Source organism: Myotis daubentonii, chromosome 12 (assembly GCF_963259705.1).
Source record: "Myotis daubentonii chromosome 12, mMyoDau2.1, whole genome shotgun sequence".
Taxonomy (NCBI): Eukaryota; Metazoa; Chordata; class Mammalia; order Chiroptera; family Vespertilionidae; genus Myotis; species Myotis daubentonii.
In genome coordinates this window covers 39,017,963-39,045,527 of record NC_081851.1, presented here as the reverse complement: position 1 = coordinate 39,045,527, position 27,565 = coordinate 39,017,963, and the positions used below count along the sequence as shown (strand labels likewise).

General features: G+C 41.7%; 1 protein-coding gene across 1 annotated transcript in view; it reads left to right on the top strand.

Annotated features, from left to right (window-relative positions):
* ANTXR1 (ANTXR cell adhesion molecule 1) overlaps positions 1-27,565 on the top strand; it is a 220,469-nt gene that overhangs the window by 45,608 nt on the left and 147,296 nt on the right. The window contains exons 4-8 of the mRNA XM_059659574.1: positions 10,752-10,833; positions 11,414-11,447; positions 12,894-12,973; positions 15,581-15,649; positions 17,008-17,088. Of these exons, the coding sequence (XP_059515557.1) occupies positions 10,752-10,833; positions 11,414-11,447; positions 12,894-12,973; positions 15,581-15,649; positions 17,008-17,088 (346 nt within the window). The remainder of the gene's footprint in view (positions 1-10,751; positions 10,834-11,413; positions 11,448-12,893; positions 12,974-15,580; positions 15,650-17,007; positions 17,089-27,565) is intronic.

Below are 27,565 nucleotides of genomic sequence, written 5' to 3'. Positions count from 1 at the left end.
AGGCTGGTAGGGAAGTCCTTTGGCGAGAACTGCAGCCTCTGCCAGCCTATACTAAAAAGGTGTGATCTGACCAAAACAGATCATCTGCCCTAGGGCTACCCACTTTCTGCTTCCATCTAAGATAGTGGGCTCCACAGTCCCTGTTCACGGGACTTGGCAGAGTGCCACACTATCCTATGCCCCTCCAAACACTCATTGTGGTCAGTAGTACTGAGCTCACCTATATGAACCTGAACATTTTATATGTCATCAGCTCCAGGAGAGACCCAGTCCCTACTGAACTAAGAAGAGCATGAAACTGAAGGTTCTCATGGGGAAAAAAAGCTATATATTTGGGCAACCCTGGATATAGAGCCCACTTTCTACCACTTCCATCTCCTGCAAAATATGGTTCAACTGGGGGAAAATGTTAGTGATGGGGAATATCTTACAGGGATTTGTTTCAGAAGCCAAGTGGTGCCGTAGGAAATGCATGGTGAAAACCACTGCACAAATGAGTAACCAACCAAAATATAGGTGTATGAAGAGGAGTTTGGACAAATTAATCACATTGTCCTGTGATTAAACCATCACTCCTGTCCTTTATGCCAGCTTAGGCTGCAACCTTTGGAAATTACTTGATGGGCTCCTCTTCATGAAGTTCAGTTACTGGTTTGCACTTGACCCCGTGTCACATGGTGAACTACTCCTATCTTCCAAGTGGCCTCTCCATGTCTCAGCTGATACCCACATTCTGTTTCTACTCTCCCTTTGGTCCCCATATACAATCTGATGCACCATTCTGAGCTGGAAGGTAGCTGGTAGATCTGAACAGTTCAGGCCTTCATTTTATACTTAGAACTCTGAAGTTGAAATCCCTAGGAAGTGGCAGAACTAGAATTAAATTCCAAGTCTCTCTTCCTCCAAAGTCCATGAGCCATTGAATGGCACAGCAGTCTTGGAAAGAAAGAGATTACCTAGAAGAAAAAGCCTACACAGAAATATTAGGAAGAACAACAAATGAGGAAGTTGGAAAGAATATCCTGTAATGGAAATCAAAAGAAGAAAAGCATTTTAAATTGAGGGACAGGTTAACTGTGTCTGTTACCGTAAGGCTTTGAGTACTGAATCCAGAGATGTGACTATGGATTGGCAATGGGGAGATCACTTGTGACCTTGACAAAAGCAGATTCAGCAGGGTTGTGGAGACAAAAGGCAGAGCAGAATATGTTAAAAGGTGAAGGATTTCAATTTTGAAATGAAAGGTAGAGACATTTTTGGCCCTTTGTCTCACAAAGAGCACCCCAAACCAGGAGACTGTGAAACAAAACCACAAAGCCCATTATTGAGGACTCTAAGAAATAGTTCAACCACAAAACACTGTATCTGGGGAGAGGAAGAAGACATCGGAGTGGGAAATAATGTAAGCAGTGTGGAGAGAAGTCAGATACAGTCTTGCAGAAGAAGATAAGAGAAGCCTTCCAGAACCTCAGAAAGCTCAACAACTGAAGGTACAGATACTGTAAAAGTCAAAGAAGGACTACTTGATAAAAACTGGAATATTGTTTACAAGTTTATCTGGGGAGGGTATTCAACCTTCAGAACCACCCACCTCCACTATGTTCTGAAAACTATCTTTCTGTAGTATATTCTCTGGCAAAATTAAATAAGAGTGGTTTTACAGTCGGACACCAGACATGGGAGTTTATGGAGACATCTGCATAATAAACATTGTGACTTTCAGCTCTCCTCCTTGTCAATTCCAGACCGAACACCCAAGGTAAGAGTTTGAAAACTAATCATCTGTAGAAATAAATATCTCTGAGAGGGAAAAAGTTATATATGCTCCACAAAAAAGCTTGTGGACAAAAGCTGGTCATCAACCAATTAGCATGTCCCTACATGCATTCAGAGCTTCTAACAAATCTTATAATCTCGCTCATTCACTATGAAAGATAGCCAAAGATCACTCCACATTTGAAGAACTTCTCCACCAGGAAAGACAGTGGGGTGCAAAAGTGAGTACTCTTTCAAGAAATTGTGTAATGAAGAGGAATGCAAATAACTTGGTCAATAGCTGGAGGGAGATATGGGGTCAGAGAGGATTAATTTTTTTAAGATGAGAGATACTTGAGTAGCTATATATATAAAAGGATAATATGCAAAGTGTCCCCACGGGAGTTCGACCAGGAGTTCTATCACTCACTATGCTGTGTGCTGACCAACAGAGGGCGGCATGGAACAAAAGAAGGCCCTGGCAGAGAGCCTGCAGCTGGGAAAGGGAGGCCCCCAGCTGGCAGCCAGAAGGAAGGCCTGATCGGCCCTGATCACTGGCCAGGCCTAGGGACCTTACCTGTGCACGGATTTTGTGCACTGGGCCCCTAGTATTTATATGCCAGTCGTCAGTCAGTAGCATTTTTTTTCCTGATTTGAGACAAATGTGTAGTTAGAAACATTTAGAAAAAGACTTTATGGTATGCCTGCTTCTAGTTAGGATGTAAACAACCTTCATTTCCATGGTCAACCAGAAAAGTCCAGGCAAAATAGAATTCATATGTTTCTATGGGGCTAGTAGACAGAGGAAGCACTGATTAACTGAATTACAGAGAAATGAGCTGTTTAGAGCTGAGCAGAGATCTTTAGAAGCTTCCATTCTTGGGGTGGATGCCTGGTCTGGGTATGGGCAGTTGGAAAAGTGGGTCAGCCTTCAATAGAGACTCTGCAGAGAGGAGGAAAAGCCAGCTGAACATAGGACAACAATGTGTGCCGGAGGGATGGATTATGTGAAAGATCCCCGAATGAAAAAGAAATCTATCAGCGTTGCAATTCTTCTGCCTCACCCATACCTCTTTTCTGCATTGTTCCAAGAAATTAACACGGGAGAAGTTGCTGAAAAATAGAGAGAAATTGCATAATCTTGTGAATTCTTGTGTTGCTTGGATTCTGGATTCCTACCAAGGTTAAATCTAAAGGTCAAGCAAAAATCTATGAAGCTGTACCTAACCGCCTCCCAGCTCAAACACTGAACAGACTACAAGGGTAGGACAGGCAAAAGGCTGGGAGTTGGGTTAATAACAGGAAACACACTCTAATTACAGCTGTGGCCCTGCCCAAGCTCAGCCTAACTTAAGGAGGATCTAAATAATCAGTCCCTCATGATAAAAAGCTTACATTCTGCAGTAAGTAAATCAAGCAAATCAGTATTACACCTAAGTCTCCACTGCTTTGTTTCCTACATAATGTCTTAAATACAAATTAAGTGACTATAAAACATGGGGAAATGCAGGAAAATGTGACTCATAATCAAGAAAAACACAGCAATGGAAGCAAACCATGGATGACTCAATTATTGGAAGTAGCAGAGAGTTTAAAGCAACTATTATAGACTTTTTAAAGAATTTAACAACAAAAAAGGTGAATATAATGTAGGAAGACATGGGAAATCAGAAAAAAGAAATCACAAAGAACCAAGTGAAAACTGTGGAACTGAAAAATACAATATCAGCAGAAAAAATACAATATCAGCAGAAAAGGGATTAATGAACTTAAAAATAAGTTAATAGAAATTACCTAAACTGAAAGAGAGAAATAGAAAAGACCGGGAGGTGGGGAGTATGAACCAGTTCTATAATTTGTGGGATAATATCAAGTGGTCAAATGTATGTGTAATTGGAATATCAAACAGGTGTTCCACACAGAGATCCAAGAAGCTCAAAGAATCCCAAGCAGGACAAATACAATGAAAATATCATCTAAGTACATCTTAGTAAAATTTCTGAAAAGCAGAATAAAGAGATCATCTTAAAACCAGTCAGATGGGAAGAAGAAAAGGTATATTACAAAGAGAGGAACAACAATGAATACCACTTATTTTTCATCAGAAAAACAAAACAAAACATGTAGACTAGAAGATAAAATATTAATATCTTTGGGAAATAAAGTCAACTTAGAACTTTATATCCAGTGAAAATATCCTTAAAACTGAAGGCAAGATTAAAACACTTTCAGCCGAAACCGGTTTGGCTCAGTGGATAGAGCGTCAGCCTGCGGACTGAAAGGTCCCAGGTTCGATTCCGGTCAAGGGCATGTACCTGGGTTGCGGGCACATCCCCAGTAAGAGATGTGCAGGAGGCAGCTGATCGATGTTCCTCTCTCATCGATGTTTCTAACTCTCTATCTCTCTCCCTTCCGCTCTGTAAAAAATAAGTAAAATATATTTAAAAAAAAAAAAAAGCACTTTCAGAGAGGCGGGGGGAAAAAACTCTAAGGGAATCATCACCGATAAATCTGCACTACAAGAAAATAAATGCTAAAGGAAAATAAATTCTCAGGCTGAATGAAAATGATACCAGGTATAAACTAGATCTACAAAAAAAAAAAGGAAGAGTCACAGAAATGATAGTCATTTTCTGATTCTCATAAAAAGACAAATAACACTGTTTTGGAGTTTTCTACATACACAGAAGTACAATATATGGCAGCCATAGCACAAAGGATGAGAAAGGATTATGGGGAAGTATAATATTAAAACTTTCTTCCATTATATGAGAAGTGTTATAGTACAGTAAATCCTCAATTTTGCAGACTTTGATTTAACACACTTCAAATTTAATGGACAAAATTTCGGGTCTGTATGTCATATGTAAAAATTAACACCCTGTTAATTTTTTAAAATGCTTGTAACCAAGATTTGTTTATAATTAAATTAATAGGTTATTTTTTATTAATTCACTGCTATTTTTAGCAAATTTTAGCAAGTACACCATATGTTGGAAAAAAACACTAGTAATTTCATCAACATAAATAAATATTACATATCTACAACTATAGTCTACATATTTAAATCCAAGAGTCATCACTCGTAAACAATGTTTGGCAAATGATTAGCACGTGATCACACCGCATCCCACCAGGTAATTGGTTTTGCTGTCCCTTGGCATGACTTTCTGCAGCAGTTTTAACAGTGTGCTCAGCCACACCCCATTTGTGTGCATTTGTTACTTGTGGTGATGGGTGAATGTATGCATTTACTAAACCTATTCAGTATAAATTTAACATTCCTCTAACACCTAGAAAACTTTTCTGTGTAATTAAACTTTTCATACATACTTAATTTTAAGTACGCAGACGTGTCTGTATAAGTAAAAACAGGTAAACTAATTTGTCAATTTTTTAACATACGCATTTGAAAAACCTACTTTATTATATAACAGATCTTCGGCTCTGACGAATTTGTTCCTTATAGTGAGGTTTTACTGTATTAACTTATGGTAGACTATGATACAATAAGGATGAATATTGTAATCTATAAAGGTATTGCTAATATGGGCCCAAAGAGAGGATGTTACTATCGATCCTACAGTTAAAATATCATAAAGGGATATTATAAATAACTTTATAGGAATAAATTTAACAATTACAAAGGAAATGAATAAATATCTTTGCATGTTACTGTATATAAATTATACCTCACTTAATAATGTATAGAGCCCTGGGTGAGTGGCTGAGTAGGTTGGAGCGTCATCCCATACACCAAAAGGTTGCGAGGTTGATTCCCAGTCAGGGCACATACCAAGGTTTGGGGTTCAACCACTGGTTGGGGCACTTATGGGAGGCAACCACTCAATGTTTCTCACATCAATGTTTCACTCTCTCTCCGTTCCTCTCTTTCTAAAATTAATAAACATAGTCTCAGGTGAGAATACAAACATATTTTCAGGTGAGGATATATATATACATATATATATATAGATCATTGGTTCAATATGTACCTTCATGTCATTAATCATGTTGGCCTATTCTTAGGAAAAAGCCCAAGGAGGCTGATTTACATACATTATAAACAAATGATTACGGTCGGTTGTGGAATTTCATGACTCCAAAAGTAGCAGCAGCAGCAGCAGCAGCAGCAGCATGACTTTAATCAATCTGCGTTTTTGTTTGGTTCACTTCATGTTTTGGGGAGGCAACACCAGAGTCCTAGGCCATCTGGAAATGCGAATGCAGCGTTAGTGGTAATAAGCAGTGTTGTATGTTTACCGTATAAGTTGAGGCTGCAAAGGCAACAACTGCAGGGCATTTGGGGAAAGTCCAATTCCACAGGAGCTCTTTTATGGGAGGCAAGAAGTCAACAATGCAAAGCTGGTGTTGGGTTATTTGAGGGGGGTGGTTTTTATAGACTGAAAATGTGGTGGACATTGCATAACCCCAAGGAGGATTTTGCAGTAGGAGCATCACTGGGATACTTGGGATAAGTGATTATTGAAGTGCTTCTTGATGTGCTTATGTGTGTTCGTCCTTTCATCAGCAAATATGAAAATGTTGCAAGACAGCTGGAATCCCAAAAAGTAATCTTCATGAAGTGTAGAAAAACTCCCAGGGCCAACCAAAAGTCCAGCAGACACCATCCCACTTCTCCCCACCCCCCATCCCTACAAACCAGACTAGTGCTGGGTGCACAATGCATGATCAAATAGTTGTGGAAATGAATGAATGGATGAATGAATGTGCCCAAAACAGAATCATTCATTCAACAACATACAACCTACTCTAGGCCCATACTTAAGTGCTGCAGGGGTTGCAAGAGGAATACAAGACATGTGGCCTGAGAACCCTTAACTTCTAAGTAAGAACACTGGCAGACATGTGAAACCACCAAGGAAAACAGGAGACTCTTAATAGCAGCCTGTCTTCCTAGGATTCCCAGCCTCTCTCATTTCCCAGGAAGATAACATTTCATTTGGTAATAACCAAGTCTTCAGAGAGGTTCTTATCGCCCCCTTTAACAGATCTCTCTCCCAATTTCTTTCATTTCTAAGAGGGCATTAAAAAATGGACCTTTATTAATAGTTTTATTGTCCCAGAATTTAAATGGACCCACCATTCCCATGAAACCATCTGTTTCATTTGCTTTGATGTTGTGGGTGCTTAGAGACCGGGCAGGGCGCAGGGAGGTGGGGCATAAGTCATTTGGTCTTTGGAGAAGTAAGGGTGGTATCTGGGAGGTTGTGATCACTGCTTGGGATAGTGAATTTATCTTGCCAGACACAAAGCATCAAGGATAAGGATAGTTTCCAAACCAGCCTTTGCTTGTTCTGCTACCAAAAATATAGAAAGCTCAAGAAAATACTTGTAAAGAAAAGGAAATAGGCTTAGAGGAAACACCCCAGTTCCCAGACTTTATTTGGCAGGGAAAGAATACAGTGAAGCCAAGGAGCCTTTTCCATTCCCCTAATATGCCTTTTTTAACCTCTTTTTCAAGCTGCAGTCTTAACACACTATTCCAATTTTAGTGTTACCAATTTAGCCCAGTCCATGGCCAAAGAGTAAGACCACAATACTTTTTTTTCACATTTACTTTTAATGTCTAATCTCCTACCCCCTAAGTGTCAGAAACTAGCTCCCCCTCCCCCGTAGTGTCCCCCAGTGATTCTGAAGGTTCCATGGTACCACTGCTGTGTGCTCAAGAGCAAACCCTGATTTTCCTACCCCAGCCTCACCCTCATACTACCTGGTCCTTGCCATGACCCTCATGAAATTGCCAACCATTAAGGACAAAGCTGCTCTCGGCCAGATGGCTGCCAGGGCCTCCCTCTGCCCTCCCAACGGTGGCCTTGGAGGAGGACACTGCTCTCATCTTTGCCCTTCCTTCCACACCACCGATATATGCCTTTTTTCATTACTAAATAACAAGGGTTGAAATTAAATTATGCCTTTTGGTGGGATTTATTGAAATGCTTGGGTAATGTAAAGGAGTACAACATAGAGAATGGTTTAGAACCACCACATGGACACACACCTAAAGTCCATTACCAGGTCAGTCCCTGCCTGGCCTCCCTCCACATGCCAAGCGAAGCTAATCCCTGCCCCCAAGGTTGACCTCTTCACAGGATGATTAAAGTGGAGACATCTGTTCCCTCCGCTCACCTCTTCAGTATATATTTGTTGAATATCTAGAATGTTCCAGGAACTGTAGTAGATGTAGAAGATATAGTGGAGACCAAACCAGACATGTCTCAGCTCTCAAGGGGTTTGAGGTCCAAAACTGGGGGGAGGGGGGACCTAAACAAATAACTACACAATCAAATGTTATAAAATGTCCCACGTGCTATGAAGCAAAAGTTTGAGGTTCCGTGAGCAAATTTAATTGAGGGAGCCAATTTGAACTGGGGAAGTCTAACAAGACTACTTGGAGCAATTGACATTTAAGTTGGGACTGAAGGCTGGGGAAGAATTCGCCCGGTGCAGAGCTGGGCAAAAAGGCTCCCCAGCCCATGGCCAGCAGGGACTGCAGGTGGGAAGGGTCTGTTGGAGGAGGAGCTTAGGAAAGCCCATGGGGCTCCAGTGCAGAGAGGGGAGTGGAGTGGTGCCCATGCCGCTGTCCGGGGGGCACAGGAGCCATCATGTAGGCACTCGAAGGCCAGGGCAAGGATTTGGGGTTTATCCCAAGTGTAATTGTCTGCTATTGAAGGGTTTTGAGCAAGGGAGTGAGTAGCATGTTTTGATCAATATTTTAGAAACATTCCGGCAGCCATGTGGAGAATGAATGGAAAAGGGGCAAGAGGGCAGTCGAAAGGTAGCCAGTGACTTTCCCAGTGGTCTAAGCCAGAAATGATAGTGGCTCAGACCATGGCATTGGCAGAGGAGATAGAGAAGTTTCATGATAGGTTTAGAGTAGAACCAATGGAATTTGATGATAGATTATGTAGGGAAGCGTAAAGAGAGAGGAGAGACAAGGTAGAGGGTCAAGGAAGGGTTCCAGTTTTTTGACTTGCACAGTTGGGCATGTGGTCTGATATTTGGGCACTGATGAGACAATGAAACAATAGTCAGTACATTTCCCAGCGTCTGAATTACCTGGACTTCACTATTCCACCTGCGAAGCATCAGTAGTTTAGGCCAGGGGCAAGCTCAGGTTAACCCCTTTTCAGTTTGTCTTTTAAACCCTCCAACAGCCTGGAGATCCAGCCTCAGCCATGGCTACTCCATTATATGAGTTTTAACAAAAGGTTAATTTTGCATTAGGCTTCCTCCCAAGCAATTGCCAGAATAGACCAGCAATAAATGTCATTCACTCAAAAGAGAGACAGTTATCATGGTTATTAAGAACAGCGCCTTAAACACACAACACTGCTATACATTAAGAACGGGGTCTCTAGGTTCTAATCCTACCTCCGTCTTATAGGGCTTTGGGAAAGTTCCTTAGCCTCTCTGTGACTCAGTTTCCTTCTGTGTAGAATGGAAATAACAGTGCTATCTATTAAAAAGAGCTATTTTTTTATAAGGCATAAGTGAATTATTGTGTGTGGTATATTTCAAACAGAGCTTGGCACACTTTAAGTACTCAGATGGTGTTAGAAATTGCTAATGCTCTTCAGTAATTCAAGTGTTACTGAAAACTTCCCACTTCTCCAACACTGCTGTGTGCTAGCAGGCTGCTTGGCAGAATAGAACGCCTTTTTAAGTCAGTCAGGTTTGAATTCAAGTCTCTGAATCTTCTACCTAATCTCTAAACCCAAATTGTCTCACCTATCATATGCGGTCAATATTACCCACCTTGCATGGGCATTGTGAGGATGAAAACAAACCTTTGAGTAGGACCTTATACATAGTAGATGCCTAATAAATGTTAAGTTCTTTGTCTACTCAAAAGAAGCTTCCCTTCCTCATTTAAATAGTGCACCTCCACCCTCTGTCACTAAAGAGGCCCCAGTGAGAAGAAGGTAATTTCAAACTTTCCATAGGCTTACAGTTTATGAATAAAGCTAATGTTTTTTCAGAAATCACACTTTCTTGCCCTTTCGTTACAGTGTGGGGCTATTTAGAAAACAGGAACATATCTTACATCCCAGAGAAAATGGTCCACAAAGATTCCATTTGATCACCAGACCATTCATGTTTCCCACTTCCAGTCAGACCCTTTCCTAATGCCCTAACCCACTTCCTCTTCCTGCCCCAGGGCCACCCCGAGCAACCAGAGTAAGAAAACACAGGCATCAGCCACAGAAAACACTCTCCGTTGTCCTGGAAAGCAGAGATTGCCTAGACTTTTGTTTTCAAAGCTGGCTACACGGTTTCCTTTGGCCCAACGCTGCGGGTGGCAGAGTTCACGCCTGACGCTTGCCCCTCCCACCTGTGGTCCTTGTGGTGGCCTTGCCCTGGTTTCTTCATCCTGCCTCTTTCTGGTTCACAAGAGCCATTTGCATGTTGACATAAAGGTGCTGAAGTTGCCATGTGTCCCCTCAGGAGCAGTTGCATTTTAAGGCTCATTTCCAATGTAGAATGAAAACTTTGTCCATTTAAAGAAATAGAAGCCCTTCCTGGGTAGCTCAGTTGGATAGAGTGTCATCCCCATAGCCAAGGTTGCAGGTTTGATCCTCAGTCAGGACACATTCAGGAACCAATCAGTAAATGCATAACTAGGGGAAATGATGGAACAACAAATCTCTCTCTCTCTCTCTCTCTCTCTCTCTCTCTCTCCATTCCTCTCTCTTTAAAATTAATAATAATTAATAAAAGAAATGGAAGACTTTCTTGAGCAGATGGAGGAGATTCCTAAAGAAGGGTCTTTAAAATCTCACTCATCCTATGCTATGGCTGAAGGCTGACCCTGAATGGGTGATGTACTACAAAGACTCTACCCCTGACAGGCTTTTGGGGGACCATTGGGGCAGTATAGACTATCCACAGAGATAAGAAAAAGACTAATGCGCATGTACACAGCACAGTAAAAAATGCTCTAATAGGACTAATACGGTGTCTTTGGATTTCAGAGAACAGATTCGTCAAGGCCTTGAGGAATTGCAGAAGGTCCTGCCAGGAGGAGATACTTACATGCATGAAGGATTTCAAAGGGTAATTTTATAACAATTTTCAACTCCAAATGTAAAGTGTGACACGGAACATCCACCTAAGGGTGGCTGATGATGAGGCACATGCATTGAGGGAATGAATAACACCCAATGGCAAGAGAGTAAGAAAATTTCCCCGTAAACTTAGACGCTGATCACACTATCCAAAAGAATAGGGAGATTTCCTTGCTCCTTCCCTGACACTGGTGAAAGGTTTGTTGGCTGACGCTTGGCTGCCAGGAGTCACGCCACACGCAAGTGCTCCCATTCCCACGGTCACCTCTTCTACATGTTGCTTCAGTGATTGAGACAGAATGTCAGTGACTTCAATCTTGAAGAGAACAAATCCCAGTCTATGCGAAGTAAGACATCGAACCATGTTCACAAGTATATTGGTTACATGTCAGGGTGACTTTAGATGAAGGTGACCCATGGATATCTGTGTGAAGCATGGGTGGGTCACATGAAGAATCAAGACTGGGCCATGGCTGCGTACCCAACACCAGAGCCCACTGTCCAATGTTGGATTTGGAGGAGCAAACAGTGTCTGTCTGTCTAATGGCTCTTTCATATATGTTTTCCAGGCCAGCGAGCAGATTTATTATGAAAACAGTCAAGGTAAGACTATCTTGTGAACTACCATGATGAGCTGGTTAACTTTTTTCTGTGTTTACTTCTGGAAAAGTGCCTCCGTAATTTCTTGTTTCAAAAGACATATTTGATATTGCCTAGAATCCTTGGACACACACTTCATCATGAAGAAGGAATGCTTAGAAAGATGATACGTGCCAGGCCTAATGCTACTATCCTGTTGATGGCAAGAAAAGCGATATGAAAGTAATTAGATCCCATTATGGGCCACAGTCTGCAATGTCTGGGAACAGTTTTGCATGTTGAATTCATTAAATTAGTAAATACTTGGATGGGTTAGTGAAGTCTTGGATTTTTATGTCAACTGTAATTTTCATGTCTTCTCTGGGCTCCAAGCCCCTTCACCCCTTCATTACTGTGGTTGGATATGGTGTTAAGATTAAGATACCAGTTCAGTTTGAAATTTCCTTTTACTTAAATGAAAAAAGGCAAAAATTTTACTTAATAGAGTGCCTAGCACATAGAACTAATATTTATTATTATCATCATTATTAATATTTTGGCTATTATTACAATTACTATAGTGTCTTTTATGAATAGCCTTTCTTTATTTGAGGCAAATCTCTTTTAAAAGATTCAATATTGCATTGGGGATTTTTCTCCTAGGCCTGTAGAGATGTCCACTTCTGATTTCACTCTAAACTACAACAAATAAAACAGATCCAACATCAACACCAACACTTGTTAGTGTATTTCAACCATCAGCAATGTTACTAGATGCCTAACAATTACTGGAAGAACTCTAGTAGGTTTTGCCAACTGCTGTGATTCAGTCAGCTTGTAAATCACAATGACTAGAACTCTGCCCAGCTCTTCAAGGGCTGGTGCTTGTGTCAGCTACAGCCTCTGAGAAGGACTCCTGAACAGCCCAGGTGGTAGAGCTTGTCCCCAGAAATAAGAGTCACTGGAGTTATTCCTAGCTCAGTCCAGAGAGCATTTCACCAGCCATTGTTTTTGTTTGTTTGTTTGTTTTATATTTTATTGATTTTTTTTTTACAGAGAGGAATAGAGATAGAGAGTTAGAAACATCGATGAGAAACATCGATCAGCTGCCTCCTGCACATCTCCTACTGGGGATGTGCCCGCAACCCAGGTACATGCCCTTGACCGGAATCAAACCTGGGACCTTTCAGTCCGCAGGCCAACGCTCTATCCACAGAACCAAACCGGTTTCGGCAAGCCATTGTTTTAAGATAAGACTGAGAAACCCAGAAACAAAGCCTATTCCCTCTAGAGTCCGTCTCGGCACTCTTCTTCATGCTGGAATTGCTCCCAGTCCCAAAAGAGAAGTTGCTGATTCTCAAGATAATTGACCTTGGGTGGTTGAGCTTAGAGGAGACAGCCTCTCAGGGCAGAGAGAGGGTCCCCTTGGTGTGACAGGATGGACTGAGTGGTCTGTGTTGTGTTGAGCAGGATACAGGACAGCCAGCGTCATCATTGCTCTGACTGATGGAGAACTCCATGAAGATCTCTTTTACTATTCAGAGAGGGAGGTAAGCGACAGTCCGGCCTGTGTCTGTCTAAACAGACATGGAAAAGGGCTTCTTCCTTCTGAGATGGGCTGCAATCTTTCTACTTGGCCAAAATGATAGTTACTCTTGATTAAAAAAACAACGCCTGGATAAAATCGTGTCTTATACATTTAAAAAATAATAATTTATTTTTTAAAGTGAATTTTCATGTCTTATACACGATAGATATTTTTCCTCTTTAAATATTTCTTTTTTATTATTGCTTAAAGTATTACAAAGGGTATTACATATGTGTCCTTTTTTTCCCCCCGCCTAAAATATTTCTATATTACTCTCTGTTTGGGAGGGGTAAATATATCTAGCATAATTTTATTGAAAGCACTATATTGATCTAGCACTTTTGAAACACTATCATTTTTAACAAAAATGATTTTTTTCTGAAATTTTCCTCATATTTTCTACTAAAAACAGGAGGGGAAAGAATTACTTGACATATGTAAGAGCCAGTCCTGGCAGAATGGATTAGTCATTGAGATTCTCACTCTATGAATCAAAGTTGAATATTAATTAGAGGCAAAGTAAATTGTAATCTCTCCTTTGATATTTCTTTTTTCCTTTTATTTGTGTTCTCATAAAATACTCCTCAAAGCAAGTGAACGAATGCTCTTTAAATGAAACTTTCAGTTTGCATAAAGAGATTCAGGAAAGGGAATTTATTGAAAAATTAAAAAGTAGTCATTTATATTTAAGAAAACCTTTCCTTTCAAGTTGTAGATGTGAGAGCTAGATGTGTAAGTGGCCCAAGGAACCCAGTTAACCATGGGAATATATTAAAGCCTCATTAGTGACAAAGCCTTATTCAGGCCAAGTTAGAAAGCAACACAATTAGGCAGTGAGGGAGGGAGGTTCTGGCCTCCCAGGGAGGAGTTAATAAGAACAGTACACTTACCTCAAGCTCTTGACTATGATTTAATTTAGATTTAGCTTCCTTAGTGAGCAAGAAGTATATATTCATCTATTCATTCATTCATTCATTCATTCACTCACTCAGTGTTAAGCGAGACAGTAGCTGCCCTCATGGGCCTCATCATGTAATCATGTTCAGCTTGTTGAAGCCTCTGCTGGCAAAAGGCATGATCAGATTATGTAGGTGAGCATATGTGAACAATGGGAACCACACTGGGATAATTCACAATGGGAAACACACAGTAAATATGACAGGCACTCCCTTGAGCATTTGGGAAAGGATATAATTCCTATTCTCTAAAGTCAACACTATGTAATGGGAATGCAGAATGTCTTATCTGGGTGCCACACAACAGTCAAATGAAGTAAAAACCCTAATAAGGAAATAACTGAATATAAAATAAATGATAGTTGTCAGATGATTAAAATAGTGGTTAGTAGAAAAGAATTTTAGGTATGGCACATACAGACTTGGAAAAATAGTTGGAGTGCCAATACCAATAGAAAGGGAGTTTCTGAAAAAGAAAGATAAAATTCAAGATATATAACGAAAATGAACCTTTCCATTTTTGATAATTCTATATAAAGTCCAACTGGAGGAAAAGTGTCACAGAAGTTGTTGCAGATAAGACTGGGGCTAGACTGTGTCCAAAAGTTTGTTTTATCCTGAAAGCCTCAAGAAATATTTCTAACATGAAGGAAAAAAAGATGTGTTTCTGTCCCTTCTAAAATTCAATATTAGTCACAAGTGGGTTTGCATACTAACAGAGTGGGGGAAAGAACACAACTCAAATCAATATGCACATATTGAGCACCTAATATATCTTTACTATTGATTATTTATTAAGCACCTACTGTATATACCAAGGATTTCCAATTATTGTTTTCTGTTCTGAAATGCAGAAGAAGTTTGAAATCCGTTATCAGAGCCTTTCACAAATCAAATATAAAAATCAAGCCAAAACCTGAATGTTGTTTTTTATGTTGCCTTCTCCATACTTAATTGTTAAAAAAAGGTCATGGGTTCACCTACTCAAATATGGACCATAATTCCCATACCATGAAACCAATGTGTTCTATGGCAATGAAAATGGCTTTATTTCTAAAGGGGACTGACATTTATGAGCATCTGCATCGTCCTAGACCTTGCGTGAGGAGCTCTGCACTTATTATCTCATTTAGTCCCCCTCACACTTTCTAGAGCAAAGCCAAGTGTCAATCCCAGGTATACCAGATTCCAAAGGCCACATCCTTTCCATTATACCATGCTGCCATCACAGGGGAAGAAAAAATATGCCAAAAAAATTCATCAGAGAAATAGAAAAGATAATCATTTCCCCAGATTATTTCATAGGACTTACCCTAGCCTACAGTTTCCTTTTCTTCTCCTTGTCTTTCAAAGACTCTATTTATGTGGCTCTTTCTCCTCACTTCCCAATAGACTAATCACTTCCCTCATGCTCATAATGCATTAGGTTAGAGTGGGACATTCACTGGAGTATAAGCTTTTTGAGGACAGGGATTACCTTCTCCATTGTGGCATTTGACATACAGTAAGTAGGTCTCAGCAAATGCCTGATCATTGCAGTTAGTCCGACTAATCCAGAAGGAGTATGTTTGCCTCTGCTTCTCTCTCTAATGCCTTTTCTCTCTTTGCTCCAGGCTAACAGATCCCGAGACCTTGGTGCAATTGTTTACTGTGTCGGGGTAAAGGATTTCAACGAAACACAGGTATGCACTTGGTTGTCCTCCAGCTTTGGAGCGTACCAAGTTTGTGAATGATTCAGTGCAGAGGCTGCCGCAGCAACATAATGGAGTATTTTTCCAGAAATGCTAATAAGCAGGAAGGGAATTATTGGATGAGTAAGGAATGTAAAGCCATTTGCTGATGCACGAGGGGGCCTTTAACACAGACCATCCAGGCAGCATCTTTTTTGGTAGACGCTGAACAGTGAAGGTGTCAAAATAGACCTGAATTAACTTGGAAAACTTGTTGTTGTTTTTATTTAATGTGATGAATCTTTTTTTTAAATAGCAAACATCCCTTTCTTCCATTAAATATGCAGTGTGTTTTCAATACCAAAAAAGGAAATAATTAGCAAGTGGGGAAAAAAATATGTACAAGTATGTATAAGCAAATTGTGAAAATTTGCTAACAACCTAAATGAACGTTACTCAGTGTAGTTTGTAATTTCTTTTTGTTTTAATAACATGGGAAAGCGCTCATGATATGTTGTTAGGTAAATAAATTAGTATTGCAGAATATTGGGAATAGTGTGCAACCAGTGTTTAAATAAATATGTGTATATTGCCTAGAAAGCTATGAAAGACAATATATATCAAGTTAACAATAATAGAAATGTGATGGATGGAAGGATGAATGGATGAATCCATGGATTATAAGTAACTTTTTATAAATGTATTTTAACTCTCTTGGGTTTTCTGAAATTTCCCAATGACACTGTGGTGCTTGTGCAATCAGTAAACTTCCTGGCACCGACTGTCACTGTGGCAATTGCAGAAAAGTGCGAAGATGGGGCGGGGGTAGTAAAGCTCACCGAGAGGATTCTCCTTTCTCTAGTCCTCGGCTCCTTAAAGCAGGAGCAGCCAAACCATGGCCAGGGTCCTTTCCTCAGAGAGCAGGTTGGGTGAAGATAAGGGTCCCCATTCACTGGCCTTCCCCAACACCAAAGCTTGAATTTATTTGCAAAGTTGCTCTCAAAGGAAACGGGTTCGTTTGGTTCGAAAACAGTTGCCAACAGAAATTTGGGTGAATGGGAGAGAAATGAGCCCGTGCCCTGCCCCCAGATCCATAAATACAGCAACCCAGGCCAAATGTTCATCTAGCTGGGCAGTCTTACCTCTGCTCCCAAGGAAAGAAGTATTACAACAAATGTAAGAGCTGGCGCCAACCCCCCGGGCTCGCTCCAGGGAGGCCGCTGGTAAACTCATTATTACTGAGGGCTTTTCAGTGAGGCCCCTGAGCCCAGTCCTAGCCTCTCAAGTTCCTCTGGTTCTAAAAGTGGATGGAGTCCCCTAAACCCAGTGGCTTTCCTGCGTCCTCCATGTGTGTTTGTGTTTGTTCTCAGCTGGCCCGGATTGCGGACAGTAAGGATCACGTGTTTCCTGTAAATGACGGCTTTCAGGCTCTGCAAGGCATCATCCACTCAGTGAGTAGAGCACCTCCTTTGCGACTGGACATTCGAGCCCTTTCTGCCCCTGATCTGTTGTAAATATCCCGATCCCATCCTTCCGAGGCTGGCGTTTTCCTGCTTGAGGGAACATTCCTTTGCAGATCTTCGTATCGGTCATCTCCCACTTCTGCCTCCTGCCTTTCACACCTGTTTCTTTCTTCATTCTCTGTGCCAATTCTACCCTACAATGGGAAAGTCTACATGGACGGGAACCCTGCTCTGGCAGCCGGGGACCCCAGGCTGCCCCCAGACTGTGGCTGATGGTGCGCAGTTACAGGCCTCCGTTTTCCCAGCCATAAATGAGCACAAGCTGTCTTCAGAGAATCTGCAGGTTCCCCTGGTCTCACTCGGCCATGGGAGGCACTTTCAACCGGTGGTTCTCTACCGTGGCTGACCATTGAAATCACCGAGAGCAGCATTGTTTACGATCGTCCCAGGTGATTTTAATAGAACCACTGCTTGAGACCTATAATCCCCAAATATTAAGGCTTCACTGTTCTCCAGGGTTTGTACAATCACCACCTTTCCATCCCAACCTGGATTTTCACCACCCTTTCCTGTCAGGAAACAGGACTCTGGCTTCCAGGGCCTCTCCTTTCCAGCTTCCATACACGGGCCAGGCCCTTGGTCTACCTGGCATATTGGATGCCACTGGCCTCTAAAGCCTCGGCCAGAAGTCAGTGTGTGTGCTGCACCTGTAATGAAGGCCAGGGGCACTGCAGCCTGCCTTTAAGTTTGAGGACCAGGTAGACAGCCAGTGGTTTCTCCAGGTGGATCTCACCAGGCTCCAGCCTCAGGGTTTAGGATGTAAATTCAGAGCTCAGAGAATCACTGTCTTCTTAGATGGCAAGGAAGTTTGACACAGAGGTTATCGGCCACAGAGTCAGGACTTGCCCCGCTCCCCCAGACTGACCTAGGAAACCTCCAGCATGGATGTGTCTTCATGCTCCCTCTCCCTCCCTCCAGGGTGTGTTAGGGACTCCAGCAGAGTGAGAAGTGAGAACTTTGGAGCTGGTCAGCCCAGAGTTTAAATGCTGGCCCACCAAGTCACCCTTATAGATCCTTAGATGAGTTATTTCACTTATTTTCTTATTTGTTTAAGGGATTGATGATAAGACATATCATAGACTTGTTGAAAGATTGCAGAAGATAACACTGATGAAAATACTTAACAGTTGGTTCTCAAGGTATATGAATTATTTCCTCTTCCATGTCCCTTCACTATCATATGAGAGACATTAATGTGAGATTCCCCCATTCCTCTAGATTTTCTTGAATATATATATATATCCTATATAATAAAAGGCTAATATGCAAATCAACCAAATGGCAGAACGACTGGTTGCTATGATTCTCACTAACCACCAGGGGGCAGATGGTCAACACAGGAGCTGCCCCCTGGTAGTCAGTACACTCACACAGCGGGAGTGCTGCTCAGCCAGAAGCCGGGCTGATGGCTGGTGAGCACAGTGGCGGTGGCAGGAGCCTCTCCCGCCTCCACAGCAGAACTAAGAATGTCCACCAGCCATCAGTCAGACATCCCCCAAGGGCTCCCGGACTGTGAGAGGGTGCAGGCTGGGCTGAGGGATGCCCCGCGCCACCCCCCCCACCCCCCCCCCCCGCTGGAAGTGCACAAATTTTGTGCACTGGGCCTCTAGTATATATATATGTACTAGAGGCCCAGTGCACGGGATTCGTGCACTGGTGGGGGCGTGGCTTGCAGGGAGCAGCCTCTCATCCTGGTCAGCCAACCTGCTGTGGATACGCCATCTGAGTGGCTGCTCCTACTGTGGGAGCCCTGTTCATCCCAGTCAGCCGAGTGGCACTCTCACTGTGAGAGTGCATTGACCACCGGGAGGCAGCTACTGTGTTGAGCATCTGCCCCCTGGTGTCAGTGCTCATCATAGCGACTGGCCAAGTGGTTGTTCTGGTTGTTCTGCTGTTCAGTCGCTAGGCTTTTATTATATAGGATCACCTGAGAATCTTGTTTATAATACTCCCAGGCCCCATTCTAAAGGGCTACTTTTGTAATCAGTATAGAATGGAGCCTGGAATCTGCATCTTTTGAATCTTTACTTTTAAATAAATGCCTCAGATGTACTTTCAGAGCATTGATACATAAGACCTTAAGTTTTCAGATTTGTGAAAAATAACCTCTCCTCAGGCTGGGCATTCCTATCTTAAGCATGCACATATGACAGCCATCTCCTTCCAGATGTGTTTGTTTGCAAGGAACAGAAACTCACTCAAACTCCCTTAACCAGAAAGTGGAAATAATTGAAAGAATAAAAAAGTATCAGTTCCCATTAAGGATCCCCAGGTGAGGGGGCCCTGCTGTAAATAATTTCTGGGGTCAGGGTGGCACCCTTGACAATATGAACAACAAGAACTTCAATAACCATATAAAACAACATCCAAATGGTGCAAGACAGGATGAACAGCAGGATTTGGGTCTGACCATGAATCCTTTGGAAGCTCAGAGGTGGATGATTCTGGGCTGGAGCCTTCATGAGAAAGTGGGGCAGACTTGAACCCCTGAACCACCAAGGAGGGGTGATGGGTAGCACCAGAGAAGAGATGACAGGACCTCAGCCCAGAGCAATGCATTTTCCAAGGACAATAATAATGCCTGTCTGTCTGGAGGGAGAGTTTCGGTAAAGGAGTCAGGAGTGATGGGGCATAAGCCAAGACATTGGGTTGAAACTAGATTGACAAGAGCCTTGAAGAGGCTTTCACTTCAACTTAGAGGGTGTAAGTACTGAAACATTTTGAATGTCTAACAAGTGATGTTTAAGAAGAGAAGCTGATGGCAGTGTGTATCTAGATGGGAGACTGGGGGCAGCCAGAGGCAGGAGCTCTATCATGAGGCTACTGCAGAAGCCCTGCCCCCAGATGGCTGGGTTCTGAACAGGGACATGTGCCTACATCATGAGTTGGTTCCTCCCCAAGTACTTTGGATTATTTTTGTTATATAATAACAAGTATAATTTTTATTTGCATAAATCACTGTTGTCCTTAAATATTTCAACCTAACAACTCACCCAAGCTCAACTTGAGCCAGGATATTTATAAAGCTCTCCTTGCCCCCAAATGGAAATGACGCCAAAGATTTTTAAGAACTTTTAGCAAAAAATGTCTCCCCAAAAGGGAAAAAGAATAATAATTTGAGACTCCAAACTTTTAGCTGAATGATAGCATTCTTAGGGGCTTTTATCTGGGAGTTATGCTAGTGGTTTCGATCCTTCCAATACATGAAACCTGTATTTATGGTAGCTGTTAATTTGTTTCCTTGGACAGAGAAACAGGGACAAGCGCAGCAGGGCTCATCTTTCTCAAGTCAGACAGAAATAATTATGGCCTAAAAGTGGGCTATTTTTAAGAATTAGGTTCATTTATCCTTGTGGGTACTGAAAAGAAATTCTTGTTTTTCCCCCCATCTAAAGCTTCTAATGCAGCTTGTGCCCATGGAGGTTGCGTGGTGGCTGATTGTTTTCTCATAATAAAATAGGAATGGGCTTAATTATCCAAAATAAGAGTGCAGGGCAGCTTGCAATAAGATCAAGTGGTTTATAAAGGTCTCTGCCCAGAGTGACCTTATTTTTAAGAAGCAGGGGCTAGTATTTATTTACTCATCAAGTACTTATTGAAAACCTCTTATGGTGGACTCTGGCCATTCAATTATAAGTAAAGCAGACAGAGAGACTCTGCCCTAGTGGAGATTATCATCTAGAGCAGTGGTTCTCAACCTTCTGGCCCTTTAAATACAGTTCCTCATGTTGTGACCCAACCATCAAATTATTTTCATTGCTACTTCATAACTGTAATGTTGCTACTGTTATGAATCATAATGTAAATGTCTGATATGCAGGACATTTACCCCCCAAAGGGATCGTGACCCACAGGTTGAGAACTCCTGATCTAGAGGGAGGGACGCATAAAAACAAGCAAATCAATATGTATAATTAAAATTGTGATATGTGGTATAAAATAAATTACATACCACAGTTCTGAGATTAAGAGTGAAGGGGGTGACAAAGAATCCGGGCTCTTTTGAAGAGATGACCTGAAGGAAGAAATGGAACTATTCATTGAAGAGCATGGATAGAATATTCTTGGCAGAGCAAAGCCCTAGGATGACGCATAGCAGAATGTAAGAAGGGCGATACTTATGTGGAGAATGGCCGAAGATGAAGTGAAGAAGCAAGCAGAGGCTAAATCATAGGGAGCCTTGAAGGCCACGGTATTTTACTGTAGGGACTGTGGGAGACTGTAGTCAGACACAGTCTGACAATAGAACAATCACGCTTGAAATTAAAGCTCCCAGAGATCCTGAGACATCCATATCCCCTTTAGATAACAAATAAGTAAACACTGTAAAGAAGAAGAAAAATCATTAGGATTTATTGAGCATCTTCTGTGCACCAACTCCTCTGCTAGGCACTTCAAAAACCCCTCTCTGAAGAAGGATTCATTATCCCATTGTGCAGGTGAGGATACTGAGATGCAAGCGGGTTGGATAAACTGCCCCAAGTCTGCCTGCTCATAATGGTAGAATGGGGAATTTGAACCCAGGTCTAGCTGCAGAGATCCTGCTCTTTCCACAATACTTGGGCTGTGAATGTCTGAGGAAACGGAAAACTGCTACTGAATCCTAGAGCCAGGATTCATCAAGTCCCAGATCCTCTGCCTCCTCAGTCTGACTCCTGTTTTGGTCTTTTTGCTGCTCCTCAACCCTCTCTACTTTAAGGGAGAAGTCCTCATGTGTCAGATTTGTATAATGTGTTATTTTTCAAAGTGCTCTCACCTGTTTTTCACTTTAGTCTCTCATTGGTAGGACATAGGGAAAGACAGAAAGAAATCAACAGCTGTAGATAACTGATTTGGGAGCCAAATATTGTTCTTTCATCCCATTTAATATTATCTCATTTAAAAATCATAACAACCCTGTGAAGGAAATAACTCTTATTCCCATATTATAGGTGAAGGAACTGAAGCTCCGACATCCTACTCAAGGGCATATAGCTCTAACGGGGTGGATGGGGTTGGAACTCAACTCCATGACCCAAGAGTCTGTGCCCTCTCCCACCTCATTTCCTTAGGAAGGTAAAAATAAGAAATGCCACCATTTTTTGAGTTCTCATGTGCTAGATACCAGGCAAATCATTTTACACAATCATCAGATTCTCATGACCATGATTTAATGTAGATATTGTTACTCCCTCTACAGAAGCAGATAGTCTAAAGGACAGAGAGATTAGCTAACGTGTCCAAGGCCACCCATCCGTGAGCTGTGATCTGGAACAGACTCAAGTCTGTCTCTATGGCCATGAGGAGAATGACCACAGGACACTACTGAATAATGTGGCCAGGCCAGGAAGCAGCTCCACGTCCGAGAAGGAGGCACTGACAACCAAAATTGTGAAATGGCTTGATGCAGCTCGCCCAGTTACAGCAGAGGCAAGACCAGAACCCACATGGTCTGACAGGGCACCAGCGTGAGCCTTTCACTGCTCGGTGGACAGCATCTCTGAAAATCCCAAGTTCTGTTCAGCAGATGAATTTCCAACATCACAAGAAGCTGGAAGCCTGACACGGGCTGGGAGAAACATCTTTCCCTCACACTTGATCAGGATTCTATCTGTGAGGACAGTATTCCTACTTGCTTTTGCAGAATCTGGTTGATAAAATTATAAGACAAAAGTTGGTTGGTTGGAAGATTGCAGCCCTTTAAGCCAGTTAAGCTGGAAAAGAAGAAGCTATTCCTTTGCCTTCTGTCATTGTGGCTTCTTCGGAAAAATTCCAGGGACCACAACTGGTAAATGCAGCACCAGCCCTCAGGTTAGAGTATGTCTAACCAGGCTCCGGGGCTTGGTTTGTTTTATCAAAAGGGCTGCAGGCAGGGGAACGAGAACCTGCCTGGAAGCCGGGCTCAGATCACATTGAAATGGTCTGCAGTTTTGGATCCCAGCACTTGTCCTTTACTGAGATGCCAGCTTCTGCCCCCAGGTGCCCCCACTTAGTGTGCAATTGAGGGCGGTGCCTGGAACCACGCGCGCGCTGTCTATGAGAAGAAAAAAACAGTTCCTGGCACCAGGCCACCTCCATCTAGGAGCATTTCCCTGGAATAAATATTTGAACTTGCATCGGGCTTCCTATTAATAAGAGGGTGAGTCAGTGAACAGAGCTTCATGCGTGTTTGATCAAGTATTGAGCAAACAATTGTATTTGCAAGAGTTTCTTGCGAGTTTTGGCATGAACATCCTTGTTAACGAAGAAGCTGTAAGATCAGCAAAACTGAGGAGCCAATCTCTTCCATGGTGTATATGTATTTATTTTACTTATAAAACCAGACCCTGTGCTGACCTCCCCCTTCCGCTCATGGGAATGTGAAAGAAGCGTAGCCCCTAATATGGCCCAGGTCCTAGCAAAGCTATGACAAAAGGCAAAGCCCATCTTCAGGCCTTCCCTCCCACTTACCCTTCCAAGATCCCACGAAGAGCTGCCCTGGACTTCCCTCCAATCACAGTTTAGCACATCCCCGCAGTCCTGGAAAGTACCTGTCTTTACAGAACGAAGCCTCTTTCCAGACCTCACAGGTGGGGACAGGCGGAGACCACTTCTGCAGCAGCCACCCTCCTTTTAAGTCGGGCTTATTTGATTGGAGGAAGCCACTTTGCGACATCTGAATGTTGTCTCAAGTCCCTGCTTCAGTCTTCTGTTCGCCACGGAGCCTGCCCTGGCGGCTCCTCCACCAGGAACCCTTCCTGCCTCGAACTCCAGCAGCACCAGTTGGAACCACTTGCCTGGTTCTTGGGTCTTTTTCATGCCCTGTGCTGTTCCTCTGGGTCAGTGGTAAATCGTGTGATGACAGAGGCTGCCCCATTTGTCGTATTTCCCCTGGTGGCCAAGGTCGTGCTGTGCGTATTTACTCATTGTACAGCAGCCCAGAGGGTTGCATGCCCTTCGCAACCTACACTGCATGATGAGGCGGCATGTTTGTGGCTCTGTGTCATATAAAATCCTCGGTCCTTCCCCATCCTCTCTTCCAAGACCATATCTATAAAAGAGGGTATTTGGACTCCGTGCACATTTGCCTGGAAACAGAAATAGAATCAATTACAGTTTCTATAGTGAGCAGAAAATCTTTTTTTAAAAGTATTTGCCGCAGCAGTCATTAATTAGGCTCAGACTTTGCAGGCATTCAGGCCAGTCATTTCAACGAAGCTATTATTTCTGTTTGGCTTATTAATGAATCCAACGGTAATAAAAATAATAGCAGGAAGAGGCTACAAAGATCGCAGAGAGTAATCCTCAGGAACCATCCCACCAACTCCCCCCGCTCCTCCTCCTGTACCTAAGAATCTGTTAAGATCGATTACAAAAGCAACAGCAGAATTTAGAACGAAATCCAGTGAAACACTCGCTACAGGGGTCAGTTTTCAAGGAGAGCCGCTGCCTTTGCCAATATTCAGGTCAGCAAGCTCCTCTTACTAAATACACTACGTTTTGAAGTTCACAGTTATCTGAGCGTTCCTTCTGAAAACAGGAGAGGAAAGTGATTTCGTGGAAGAAAATAAAAGGATTTCCTCCTTTTCAGAACATTGTTTGTCCCATACTCCTTCAGAGTGAAGTTAACCAAGAGGAGAGGAGCATTTATTTCAGTGAGCTGGGTGCTCCCACCCAGACAGAAACTTTTGCTTTATTGTCCCACATTCAGCAAAGCCTTCAAAATGTTTCTTGCATGTTAGAGTATTTAGTTGGTATAATGTAAACATACATATATATATTTATATATATATATATGTATGTGTGTGTATATATATGTGTGTGTGTGTGTGTGTATGTGTATATATATATATATATATATATATATATATATATATATATATTCATATATGAATCCCAGAAAGATGTGTGCATAATAGTACATTTTTATTTTATTAATAGTAATTCAGATTCTGTAGAAAAGACATGGATCTAGGATAATGTCCATAGTTGATAATAAGTGTGATGATTGGTTTAAATTATGGAGTGGAATTTAGTTAGGAAAGGTGACTTCTACACTTGATCTTAGCCAAAAGGCCGAGAAGCGATAGAAAAGGTGACTTCTTTTTTTTTCCCATTTTATTAGAAATTAGATACAGCAAGTCCTCAATATTGTAAATAGGTTCTTAGAACTGCAGTGAAATGACATTACTGAAATCTATTTTACCATAGGTTAGCTGACATAAACGTCTCAAACATAATGAAATGATGTTAAATGAATCGATGTTATTAGAGGATCTCCTGTAGTTTTGAAATTCATGGGGGAAGCATTGACAATCCTGAAGGCTTGGAGGAGCTGGCTGTGTATCCCAAGCTGCCTGGCCTTTTAAACTAAACACAATGGTCCCCAGGCTTATCCAATGTGCATTCTGCCATAATAGTGCATATGGTCTTTCTGTCGGAGCCTGAGCCTCACCCCCTATACACAGATCTCTACATGTTTTTCCAAGTAAAGGCATCAAGGGCTTTTACAAAGCAGGCCAATCTTGGTCTTAGACATGATACACCCACAGTGTTTAAATAAGTACCCTGAGAAAATGGTCCCCAAAAATGGTGGCATGTAATAAGAAGTAGGTGTTAGAAGATGAGGAATAAAACCCTAAGATTATAACTACAGGGAAGAAGGAAGACCAATACATAATATGCTAGAATGCCAGTTTCTGAAGTCATGCAGAAATTGTCCCATTTATTCACATAGTTATTCAATAACTATTTACTTAGTGCCTACTATGTGCCAGGTTAGGTATTGTGGATATAGTGGTGGGTAAAAATAAGTCCATAGAATTTATAATCTAAAAGAGGAAGATAGACAATGAACAAACAATCCAAAATATTTAGATAATTACAAACCAAGACAAGTCCTCTGAAGGATGGTAATGTATACTAAAATGTAGGTGGGTGCAGAAATATTTCACTGGTAAAATCATTAGCACTTAGGTGGCAAAATCCACATTGGACCGAGAGAGTGAAATTAAGGAATACTGCTAGGTTTTATCTTAGAGAACTAGACAGATGGAATTGGTCAATAGATAGTTAACCACCCGTGGACTAACCTGTCCCAAGCCCCGGATGTCTTAAAAGCAGACTGTGCCCTTAACACCAAATAAGACACTAAGGAACATGCTCTGAAAGATGTGTGGAAGCAATGAATGAATAAAAGAGGCTGGTCTTTTATTCACACACACACACACACACACACACACACACACACACACACACACACCCTCTAACAGACAATGGCCAAGTAAATGAAAATTAAGGAGGCAGAGCAATTAGAAAAAAAATGAGGTGTGCCTATGGCAAAGGGAGTGTTCCTAATACTCCATGCCACATTTATAATCCTTTAAGGATTCTTGCAAAATCTCTGTATAAACTGAGAATTTTATGAAAAGGGACCTTGGGCTTTTAGAGTCCAAAAAAATAAACTCTTATATACAACCTGCACTGGTCCACAATGGATTTCACTTTAAATATACCGAGTAGCTTTTATTATTTGGCAAAGCTCTGCTGCCTCTCTTACTCTGCCAACAATCTAATGAGATGTGCAAAAGTAACTATACCAGTGGCAACACGTCGCATTTATATAGTTCTTTATGGATTTTAAACATGTTTCCCCATATAGCTCCTTTTTGAAATCTTTCCAAAAGTTGACAGGAAAGTATTATTCGCCATCCTTGTTTTTTGTGGTGGTTTTTTTTTTTTTTCAGCAAATTAAGCCTGAGGTCAGTGATGGGTGATGGGATGTAAGCTTCTATGAGCTACCATCTTGGCCCAACAGTAATAGCAGTAGTGGTGGTGATGAGAAAAGTAATAATAACAGCTATCATGGTTTGACGACCAAATGTATGGGGTGGGCAAGAGGTAGTTTTCAGTTGTTTATATGGAAAATAACACAATAATTAATAAATAATAATATAAGAATAAACTGTTTCACATACTCACAACTGTAAACCTACCTTTATTTGTCAGACATTCTCCTAAGTGCTTTACTACTAAAAATGTTCTGAAGACATTTCTCAGTGACTTTTTTTCATGAAGGGTACCTTATGGCTGGTGGCCCAAGGCTTGTTAATAGCTATGTATTGACCAATCACATCTGTTTGTTCTGTCCTTAAACAAAATCCTTATCAGATTTCCTTGAATTTCACTCTCTTCCTTACCCTCCAATCCAATATGAGTTTTGTCACCTAAGTCCAACTGACTTTACAAACTAAATATCTCTCCTTTCATGTCTGTTATCATTTTGCCATCATACAGCCCATTCAGGTCAGTGTTTTTCTTATCCATTTTATAGCAGAGGAAACTGAGGTTCAGAGTTTTAATAACTTGTCCAAGTCCACAAGGCCAGTACAGGCAGGGTGCAGCTTGGGGCCCAATAATAACAGCTACCATTAGTTGATTTCAGATT